This window comes from Juglans microcarpa x Juglans regia, chromosome 4D (assembly GCF_004785595.1).
Source record: "Juglans microcarpa x Juglans regia isolate MS1-56 chromosome 4D, Jm3101_v1.0, whole genome shotgun sequence".
Classification (NCBI taxonomy): domain Eukaryota; kingdom Viridiplantae; phylum Streptophyta; class Magnoliopsida; order Fagales; family Juglandaceae; genus Juglans; species Juglans microcarpa x Juglans regia.
The window spans coordinates 24442915-24454386 of record NC_054600.1 but is presented as its reverse complement, the minus strand read 5'-3'; the positions used below and the strand labels follow the sequence as shown (position 1 = coordinate 24454386).

General features: G+C 33.1%; 1 protein-coding gene across 1 annotated transcript; it reads left to right on the top strand.

Moving 5' to 3' along the window:
- The first annotated feature begins 3486 nt into the window (after positions 1-3486).
- On the top strand, positions 3487-10231 carry LOC121260499. The gene is made up of 8 exons (XM_041162404.1): positions 3487-3878; positions 4000-4067; positions 4537-4603; positions 4709-4863; positions 5015-5085; positions 8377-8445; positions 9047-9147; positions 9750-10231. Exons 1-8 carry the CDS (start codon positions 3522-3524, stop codon positions 10035-10037), a joined length of 1176 nt encoding a protein of 391 aa, XP_041018338.1. The 5' UTR covers positions 3487-3521; the 3' UTR covers positions 10038-10231.
- Positions 10232-11472: the final 1241 nt, after the last annotated feature.

Below are 11472 nucleotides of genomic sequence, written 5' to 3'. Positions count from 1 at the left end.
GTTTGGTTTGAATCTGGGATAAAATTTATTAGTTGTTATGGCCATCGAATCAGGAGAGGGATAACTACTCAGCATGAGATATTGTATCTCCTACTACTGGATCATAGAAAGGACCTTACCAACTGAGGGTAAAGGATCAATCAACATGGTTTGGTCCCTTGAATTGGTGTATGAATCATTTAAGCCCATCAAGAATTGTATCACACAGTCTCTATGATACCTATTTGAATGGATCTTTAATTTCCCACAGCTATATAGTTAGGCAATGGATCAAACAAATTCAGCTCATCCAAAAGAGATTTCAATTTTCCATAATAAACACTTTACTGAGTCTTGTTCTTGTTGCAGCCCTGCTAGTGCTTTCTCAAATTGAAAAATCCATGGACCATTTTGCTGAGTAAAGCACTCCTTTAACTCATTCCAGATCACGAAATCTTCATCCACAAGAGCAATGCTAGACCTGATTGATGGCGAAATGGAGTTCTGTACCCAGGAAGTCACAAGGTCATTGCAACGTTCCTAATCTTCAAGTAGGGGATCGTTTGGATTGGTGGATTTGGAAATTTCACCATTGATAAATCTTAACTTGTTCTTGGCTCTATGAGCTCTTCCCATAGCCCTGGACCAAGTGGTATAATTATCAACAATGAAAAGTCCAAGAATAAGAAAAACATATGGGTTGTCCTTATTATCGAGCCGATAAGGGTTAGGGATATCAGTGAAGTTGAGAAAGAGATTTGATGATTCAGGTGGGGAGGTCAATGAAGATTTGGTGACATGGGTTTCTGTGGTCATAGTTGCTATAGTTCACTACTATGATATTACGAAAGAAAGTAGTAAGAAAAATTCTAAAGAAGAAAAGTTTAGGTTCGAGAAGAATTTAGAATATTCTTTTTGAATGATTGAATGAATGAACTGGTTACAAAAGAATGGACATAAAGAGTACTATATACAACCTACCTCTCGAGTAAAAAGAATATTCACAACTCTATATATAACAAACTCTACCATTAAAAACTATACAACCCATCAAACAACTCAGTAGAGGACAAACAAACTAACTAACAGAACAAAAATACATAAAAGCCTATGGCTAGCCTTCATCTTGTAAGTTGAGTCGAGGGCCATCTAGTAAAATGACTTCGTCACCAATTGAATTAGTAGACATTAGCTTAAGATCATGGAGACTATGACCATCATTTTCCAATATGACTTACTTCAAATCATACATGCGAGTCTCTTACTTCTTTTTTTTTTTGGGAAGAAAATTAAAGATTGAAGATACCACGAAGTTTTGGTACCTAAAATTGATTTTTTCGCATTGATATTTGAGGAATTGAAGTATGTGTTATCTTATTTTCTTTTATATTTTTAAAATTAAAAAACAATCTAGATTTTAAAAGCCTTTTGATAAAGAAATTAGGAGTTTGGGCTTGTTTGAAAATAGATTTCATTCCAAAATTTTCATCTTATCTCATCTCATGTCCTTTCCAAACATAATTCAAATATAAAATTTTCAAATTAATCATTACAACATTTTCAAACTAATCATTACAACTTTCTCAAATTTTCAAATAAAAAATAAAAAATAATTCAATTTTTCAAATCTTTAAATAAAAATAATATTATAAAATAATATTATAATAAAATTTTAATTTTATAATAAATTTTATTCAATTTTTTTCTCATTTTTTTATAAACTCAAAAAATATTCAAATCAAACGATTTTACTACTATTTATAAATTATTTTATTACTATTAATAAAATTTTTATTTCATCTCATTTTTTAAACCATTTGGAAAAAATAACCTCTGAGACATAGAGAGGGCGCTGGGAGTGGAGAAAAACAAAGAGAGGAAATCAGTAGATGGGGAGAGAGAAAAGAAAAGAGGGGAGAGTACACAGGAGGGTAGAGAAATGAAAAGGAAGAGTGATTAAATAATTAGCATATATCATAAATCATATAAGTTTTATATTTTTTGATATTTTTTGAGATGTTGTTGGTTGGTGTTAAAAAGATGATAATTGTGTTTGGAAATTAAACTCAATTTAATTTATTTCAATTCATTATTATAATTTTTTTTAAATTTTAATATAAAATATAATAAATAATTAAAATTTTTTAAATTTCAAAATAATAATAATATTAAAAAATAATATTCTAATAATATTTTATCATCTCAATTTAACTTAATTTAACGTCTAAACTCAGTCAAAGATACTCGATCGGCACTTTTCTCTATTATTTATCTAAATTTCTTAAATATTAAAATAATACTATACACTATTCACATGTCTATGTTCCCCCGGAAAACAGCCACATGGCCCCAAAAAAAGAACGTGCAGATGCAATAATACGTCATATCAATGAACAAAAGTCAAATTATGCGTTGTCCTTCGGTGGAAACAAAATCTTTGGCCTGTTTTCCCGTCAACTTTTACTTTTTTATAAGGGCGGCGTTTCAGTGGATTTTGTGTATTTAAAAAAAAAAAAAATTTGAGTAAATTTAAAAATTTATATAAAAATATTTATTTTTAAATAAATATACGAAATTATACACTCTAAAATTATGTATGGCATTACTAGTTTGTTTTTATTTTGACCTCCGACAAGATTTTCTGATGCAACGGTGGTATTATATTCCTTCAAAATTTATTTTTATATTAAATAGGGTCTTTTTTTTTTGTGCTTTAATTATAAGATTAGAGTGGAAGACATATTTTAGTAAAATATCTTATACAATCAGAGCGAATACACCGAAAAATTAAATATATGATATACTTTATATTTCTATTTTTTCATGATCTTCAATTGTAAACTTAAGACAATAACTCTAAAAATATCCGATCTTTAAATTATGTTAACATATGAAAATCATGTACTATGTCAAATGAATGGGCAAGAAACCATGGCATATCATGCATGATCTAAATATGGGTAAGGCCACATGAGATGGATCCATGAGATCAATCGAAGTTGTCTTTGATATCCTTTGGTACTTAAAATCAATCAAGATGTAGATTTAGGTCTCGTTTGATTATGCGGTTCAGATGAGATGAGATGAGATATTTTATTAAAAGTTGAATATGTTTTATTAAAAGTTGAATAAAATATTGTTATAATTTAATTTTTTAATATTATTTTTATTTTAAGATTTGAAAAAATTAAATTTTTTATTATATTTTATATGAGAATTTGAAAAAATTACAATAATTATATGAAATGAGATAAAATGAAATGAGATAGTTTAATTTTATGTAAACAAATCAGCCTTAATTGTAATAATGAATACATAGGTTTCTTATGTTTACTCAACATTCGAACTTTTCTTTAATATTTAGAATTAGAAATCAAATTCAAACTAAAAACCAACTAGAGTTCGCCGAAATAAATGTAAAGTTGGGTCTTTCTTTGAGGCGTTACTAGATATAAAGACGACATCGACGATCGCCACTACAATAATTACGTCGAAAAAAGTCAGAGCATTGGTACGCTTAATTTTCAGCTCAACGTCACGGCATGCGGACCAAAGACACAGAATCCAAAACAAAACAAAGCCACGAACCCGTATCCAGTTCAAGGTTTCAAGCACGAAATTTCGGACCCTCTACGATGCTTCGACCACTGTCTCTACTTCTATTGTTCTTGTTAAGCTCCGTTTTGATCGTACGGGTCAACTCGCACGAAGAATCGGGCGAGTGGAGCTGCGAGTCCGACTCGGAGAACCGAATCGAGGCCGAGTTCCGTCCCGGCCTCATTACCCTCGACGGCCACGCCGACGATTGGAAGGACATTGATGGCTTCGCGTTCCCTCTCCTCCCCGCTCTCGACCCAGATGAAGATGACGAATACAAAGGAGGAAAAATGACCGTTAAGGTACTTCCTTGATTCAAATCTTGATTTCAATTTCGTCGGGAATCATGGGTGGTGTATTGTGAATTTTGCTTCTTTAATTCCTTTTTGCTAATTTGATGTTATATGCATGGTTATATTGCAGGCTTTGCATGATGGTCATGACGTTTTCTTTATGTTACAAGTAGATGGGGACTATGTGTACTCTAAAGGGTAAGTTTTGATTTTGAGAATGGAATGTCGTATTATGTTCGCGATTAGATTATAACTTTTTTCTCGATCTGTTTAATCTTTTGGCAACATTTTATGTTCGCAATATAGCCTTTTACATTCACTCCTAACAATTAGATATGAATCAATGTTCATACAATTCGTCCAGAAATGGTAAAAAAAAAAAGGTTGCTGTTCTAATCTGATTTCTCTTTTCTTCAAGCTTCCCCATCTTATTACATTGTATCATGGTGTTTAAAGTTTTTTGGAAGGCAAACAAACTATATGGGTTTAGATTTTTTTAGTCAATTTTGGTGTGCTGGCTGTGAAATTCTATTTCACCCAGCTGTGCATTCTCCGATATGCTATATAAGTGGATATACTTTGGTGAAATGAATGCCCAATCAGCTTAAAGCCTAGACTCCTTGACATGAAAAGCTCCCGTTGAATTGTTTTGCTGTCCCTGATGCAGCAATAGCAACAAGTGTCCTTCTATCTCTCTTATGTTCCAAATTGGAGAAGGTGCCTCATACCATAGCGTAAGTTAATCCATCTAATTTTTTCCCACTGAATTTTTTTATAGTTTATCTTGCTTTTCATTTTATCCACTTTATAATTCAAACTGAGAAGATCTGTGTTGTAAGATGGGTGGGTGTACTGAAGGGAAAGACACGTGCACCAACAAGACATGCAAAGGGCATGAAGTTGATATTATGCACTTCTCAATTGGAAATGCCATTCCAGGACGGCTGTATGGTGGCAACCCGATAGACAACAGGGATGGATATGGTGGTGACAGGTAATGTAGTACAATCCTCATCTTTTGGCCTTGACTCCAATGTAGTACAATCCCACTTTTGAGCATCCATGTAGTACAAAGTCATGACAATTTAGTAAAATCCCCTTCTTAATATATTCTTTTATACTATTATCACTTTTTTTGTGAACAGGTTTGGTCATTTGGTTGATCTTTATGCTTGGACCCCACACTGTAGATATCTAGATGGAACTGGCCCTTCAGGTATGTCGGGTATTAATATTTTTATTCAATTAGTTACTTGGATTAATATAATATCCTGTTGCTATTTTTTTTTTAATGAAAATTGAAATATATTGATGGGCTTAGAAGGAGAGCAATGAAAGTTTTTGAGTAAAGGAAAGCAAAGAGCGATAAGGCACCAAAAGAAAAACCTACTAAAGCGGCATTGAACTTGTGGCTCTTTCATCAACACAATTCACTGTCTGTGGTTTAGCTCATTGCATACTTTGCACAACTTGGAACTCACCTAGAAGAGTTATTCAAATATTGGTTTATCTTTAGTTCTCTTGGTGAACAATGAATATCATCGCCTCAACAATTATTTTTCATTAACGTATTAAACTATTATCTTAAGAACAATGTTCATCTTCTCTTATGCCTGCTAAAATTACTCAACCTCCTCCTTATCCTCAAATTTTTGCAACCACGTTTTCTAACAGCTTTTATTCTTGTTCTTTTAACCTTCTTATCTTTCTTTGATATCTTCAGTATTAAGCAAATCACCCATTATAGTGGCAATTACGTTTCTATTTACTTTTTCAAATTCTGGTGTTGCCATAACCTTTGATTTTACTTCATTCTTTTTCTTTTTTGATAAGTACTTCATTCATTTTCTTTTGCCCCCAATTTTTGTAATCCTTTTTCCCCATCTACAACTCATCTCCTCTAAGCCTGAATTTCTTGAGACAATATTCATCTAAACCCACATCCTCTAATTTGTAAAATTGGACTTACTTTTGGTTTCCACATCTAAAGTTCCTTTGTTGTATTGCTTTATTTCATCTTTGCTAATATTGGCTTCTGCATAAATATAAATCTATCCTAGCTTTGAATGCTAAATTCACCCTCAAGAATTGTAAGTTTTGCCTAATGAATTATGCGAATATCATATATCTGATTATTTAGAACAGGAACAGTGCCACCCTTGAGAGCAGACAGTAACTAGATCAGACAACAGTTGATGATAGGCACTCTTGGGGTGTTTGAATGACACGTGTAGCAATATCTCCCAATTAGCCCAAAAAGGGACCTTTTAAGAATGCAGCAATACATGGATTTTATTGGTCAAAGGAGAGTTGTCAAATATTAGTATCTTTTTAAGTTGGCATGATTTTATAAGTGAAACAAAGCCCCAGTGCGGAACACTATTAACAGTGCTTATACTACCACAACCACTATCTCCTCATCACTGTTTGTCTTCAACAATGCCTTTATACTACTTTATCCCCTTGCCTACCTTCTCCAAAACCACAATCAATGATGTTTCTATGCCCTTGACATATATGCTTATTATTTTCACTGAAGTACCTTGTGTTGCATATAACATGAACTGAGTTTTGATTTGCAGCTAAAAAATAAATATAAATAAATAAATAAACAAAAGAGGAAAGAAAAATGTCTTTTTGCCTCCTTTTTTTTCTTTTTTAGTAATCCCTCCCATAGATATGTAACAATTTGATGTTTAGAATGGGATAATTAAATTCTTTATTCTTTGCTATTTTTCTTTTTGATAAGTAAGAAAATTTATTGATCCTCAAAATTATAGCCCAAGTACACAGGTGATATATATGAGAGAAATACCTAATTACGTCCTACATGCAGAAAAAGAAGCATACAAGTCATTAACGTTAACCCCCTCTAATACAAATAGCCTTAGCCCAAAGTAACAAAGACTGGAAAAATAAGTCTCTAATTACCCCAATGAGCGTACTCTATTTTCAAAACATCTTCCATTCCTCTCATTCCATATACACCACATGAGACATAGGGGCACCATTTTCCAAACAGCTGCTTTCCCCGTGTTCCACACCAACAGGCCAAAAGATCCGCCACCCTCTTATTCTTTTCTAGTTATGAATCTCGATAAAGTTTCTTTGGAACTTAGTATACCAGATTATTGCAACTTCTTTCTTGGTTTGTGCTTTGTATTCACTAGTCTATGACAGAACATAGATGCAGAATTCTTGATGGATATTTTACTGTCAAGATCATAGACAATTTATCGTGCCATTGCTTTTCAAAAAGGGGTTCTCCTTGTATCTGAAATTTTTATTTATCCTTTGACATGCATACCTCATCAAGGAAAATGGAAATCCCCAAATTTCTCCTTTATTATTGTTTTATCTCTTCCCTTTTATGCCAATGGTCTTTTGACCAAATGGCATCTCCTCTCCTCCTAAGTAAGAGATTGAGGGTGTGGTTGTTGGTTGTAACGCCCCAATGGAAGGCCCAAACGACATAGCCTATACTCCAAAAGGACTAGTCAATGATACAATTGGAGCCCCATTAGAACCTTTTAAAGAGCAAGAACTTCTCATTTCCAAACAATGTGGGATCTCATACACCACCTACCCTTATCCATATCATATGGGGTATCACAGTCTACCCTCCTTAAATTCCCGACGTCCTCGTCGGGCCTGTCCATTGTAGGTGCCATGGTTCAAGTCCCACATTTCTAGTTGGGATAAGATCAATTGGATCAAATCAAGATCCCTTGGTCAATGTCATTAGGGTCTCTAAAGGAGAATGCCCTATCGGGCTTCACGCAGCAGGTTCGGAAGATTGGGCTTAAAAGCCGCACGATGGCTTTGACTCGCCTTTGGAAAGATGACTTCGAAAGCTCAAGCTTTCCGTTCTCCTATCCTATGATGGCACTCCAAAATAGGGTTCTTTTGAGCCCTGAGAAAGTCTTAGTCGCCGTAGTGTGAGAAGTGGAATGATTCGAGCCGCCTCTCTTCGCCATTCGAAGTACTACCTTACCTCTGCCTTCCCTTTCTATAACATACCCAGGCGCCCTCCTTTCCAATCACTAAGATAAAATCAATACCAATCAAATAAAGCCTATCTCTCCTATCCCAACCAGAAATGTGGGACTTGAGCCATGCCGCCTACAATGGACAGGCCCGACGAGGACGTCGGGAATTTAAGGAGGGTAGACTGTGATGCCCCATTTGATATGGATAAGGGTAGATGGTGTATGAGATCCCACATTGCTTGGGAATGAGAAGTTCTTGATCTTTATAAGGTTCCAATGGGGCTCCAATTGTATCATTGACTAGTCCTTTTGAGTATAGGCCATGTGGTTTGGGCCTTCCATTGGGGTGTTACATTGGTCCTAGAGCATGAATTTCACATACCTAAAAGAAAAATAGAAATTTCCCCTTATTCATCCTTCTTCCTTCCCCTTCTCTAGGTTTTACTTGGTGTTTTTTTTTGTCCACGATAAAATTGTAGTGACCAAAGTATGAATGATTTTGTCTATTTTATTGTCAGGAAATGATACTAGTGCACAGAACGAATGGAAAGGTGCATGGTGGCACAGCAGCTTCTCTGTTCACTCCGGTAATTAACTATCTATTGTTGAGGGTTTGATATTTAATTATTAGTTCTACTCATAAGTAGTGTAGTGTGATTATCAACTTACACAGAACTATCACTTGGCCATGCCAGAGACATAAAATGGAGACATAAAATGGCAAGTGTAAACATTTAGAAAATGGATGCATAATGTTATGGAAGGTCCATCTATTGAATTGTCAACATAAGCATCCATATAACTTAAACTGTTCTATTAATATGTTTCAATTCCTGCACATCCATAATTGTTAACCTCTTTTCTTAAAAAATAAAAAATAAAAATCCACTGGTGCTTAGGTAGGTTTAAGACCCCTGAGCCTCCTATGCGACTAAACTCTAGTAATTTAAAATAGAGAAGATAAACAACTTTATTTTGTTCCTTATGAACATTTTGGTGAAAGGGTCCTTATGACTGTTTTGGCTTCTGCTACATCACCATTTTCATGTGGTTGTTTGTTTTTAAGTTGATCCATGTGTTTTCCATATGTGGCCTTATATTTCACCTTTATTTGTAGTATCATCTTATAAATTACCTAATGTCGCACCATTTTAGGTTGAATATTAATATTTTAGTTGCCTATTACAGGTTTTGTGGAGGAAGATAGTCCATATGCATCAGATGGTCAAAAAGGCACATATTATTTTGAATTCTCTAGACCTCTGAGAACAATGGATCGTCTTCAACAGGTTATATTATCTGCTGCATTGAGAAACGATGTTTTCTTAAATATTTTAATTCTTAGTGTGTAATTTGCTTCATTGGTTCTTCAAATGTTAATTAACGGGGATAATGAAATGCAGACCAAGACTAAACGCACTCAATCAATTGAAAATCATCCTTAAAAATGCGAACACAATTGCCTCCATATTTGATTGCTTAACTTTATGATATTAGTGAAATGAGCTTGATGGGCCGATGGCCATTTATGTTTGTTTCAAATAGGACCCTTTTTAAAAAATCTAAATTTCACTATATTTGATAGAAGTTTTGTTATTTTACTTATAAAAAACTATATTTGACAGAAGTTCATTTTTCAAATGGAAACCACAGTACAACTTTAGGAAACTCTTTTCTGGATATTTTCTGTTTATTCTGTTGAAATTCTCTCAGTTATTATTATTTCTGTTGACTTTTTTAAACCTTGTTCTCTAGTTTGAAGAGAATTCAATGTTTCACAAGGATGACATTGATTCATTGGCACCTTTGAGTTATCTGTACATTCAATGTTACAAATTTACCATGTTGCAACAGAACCTTAGTTTGTTAATATTTTACCTGGTGCCTGCAGGATGCTCAGTTTACACTTGGTGGATCAAGTAAGATGTCAGTGGCATTCTGGTATCCACTTGATGGAAAACCATGGCATGGTTCCGGGCACTATTCCATCAACTGTGATTGGGTTCCCCTGGATATCTCTTCTGGCAATTTAAAAATGTCTGTACGAGGTGGCTCCGGGAATGTTTCCGGTGCCTTTGCCCTTCTGTTATCAGTAGTATCACTATGCGTGTCTGTTTTTGTGGGGTACCGGCTTTTCAAACCCAAGCATGCACCCTTTACACCAATGGAGAATCTTTAGGATACAGTGTGTTTGGGACAGTACCCTCCATTTAGATTGTACTACTTAGTTAGTACTCTTTGTACTTTCACTTCCACTCACATTTTTAATTAAGAGGTGTAACTTTTTTACACACCTTTGTGGGTGTTAACACTTTTTAATGTATGATTAATTTATTTAGGTCCTTATGTTAAATATGATGGCCTTTTGTTTAACTCCATTTTTCTTTTTGCATTTAGTGTTACTAGAATCAAATTCATTACTGCAAAGATTGGTTTGCGATTTAACATTTCTTTAAGGTTCCCTTGTTATGTTATTGTCACTTTAGTGGTCTTTTTGGCCTTATGCTTCCTAAGCACTCTCATTGGATTAGCCAAAAGTAAAGAACATTTTTTATGAATGTAAGAGAAATTTAATTTTTAGCTATTCCATTCACATAAATTTCCACATTGGAATAATTATTTTTTCATTATATAATAATAAAATAATATAAGATGAATTTGGTTTTCGTTATTCACATCAAATCTCCATATTAGATTATATATTTATTCATTATATAGTAATGAATAACTAATAATTTCAAAAATATTTATTTATTTTATTAATTTATTTTATTTTATCATATTTTACTATTCTACCTATTATATATTAATTAATAATCATATTTTTATTAAATTAATATATCACTAATTCAAATTAATATATCAATTGTGATAAAATATGTTATAGAAATAAATGAAGAGATAAATAATTAATAAAATATGTATTTGATATATGTACAGTAACCTTCAAATTTGGAATAACTTTTGAAAGTCACTATAGCTAAATTCCAAATAGCTAATCTAATGTGAGCATATTTTGCTCTCAAATAACTAAATATTCATTAGATTTAACTTTTAGCTAATCCAATGAGAGTGGTCTAACTCGCTTCCCACCCATGGGTTGGACTAAGACATATTCCTTGATAGGATAGTTGAAAACTTAGGGCTCGTTTAAATAATTAGATGAGATGAGAGAAGATGATTTTAGATAAATTGAATAAAATATTGTTAGAATATTATTTTTTAATATTATTATTGTTTTGAGATTTGAAAAAGTTTAATTGTTTATTATATTTTATCTGAAATTTGAAAAGTTTGTAATAATGAGATGAGATGGATTGAGAGTGTTTCTGTATCCAAACGGGACCTTAATTGATGTAAAAGCTGTGGTATGGACACTTGGATTAGAAGTGGTGCTAAGTGTATTAATTTTTTTTTTTTTTCAGAAAAAGAGATTCAAAAGGAAAATGTCTTATATTGCACTCTTATCTCATTTCTCTTCTAAAGTGATGATTTGATATTATTTTTCAATTTCTGAAAATATCACGAGACTACAGTATGATGAAAGCGAAAATGACATATATCTTGACTCGTTAATGTATTGGCTAAGCATTACTCGTTAATATGTTGACACC

Excerpts from the sequence above, each read along its gene's own strand:
- LOC121260499 (XM_041162404.1), top strand. The coding sequence starts at position 3,522 with ATGCGGACCAAAGACACAGAATCCAAAACAAAACAAAGCCACGAACCC. Across the intron at positions 4,068-4,536 it reads GACTATGTGTACTCTAAAGG|CAATAGCAACAAGTGTCCTT; the intron begins GTAAGTTTTGAT and ends TCCCTGATGCAG. Across the intron at positions 9,148-9,749 it reads CAATGGATCGTCTTCAACAG|GATGCTCAGTTTACACTTGG; the intron begins GTTATATTATCT and ends TGGTGCCTGCAG.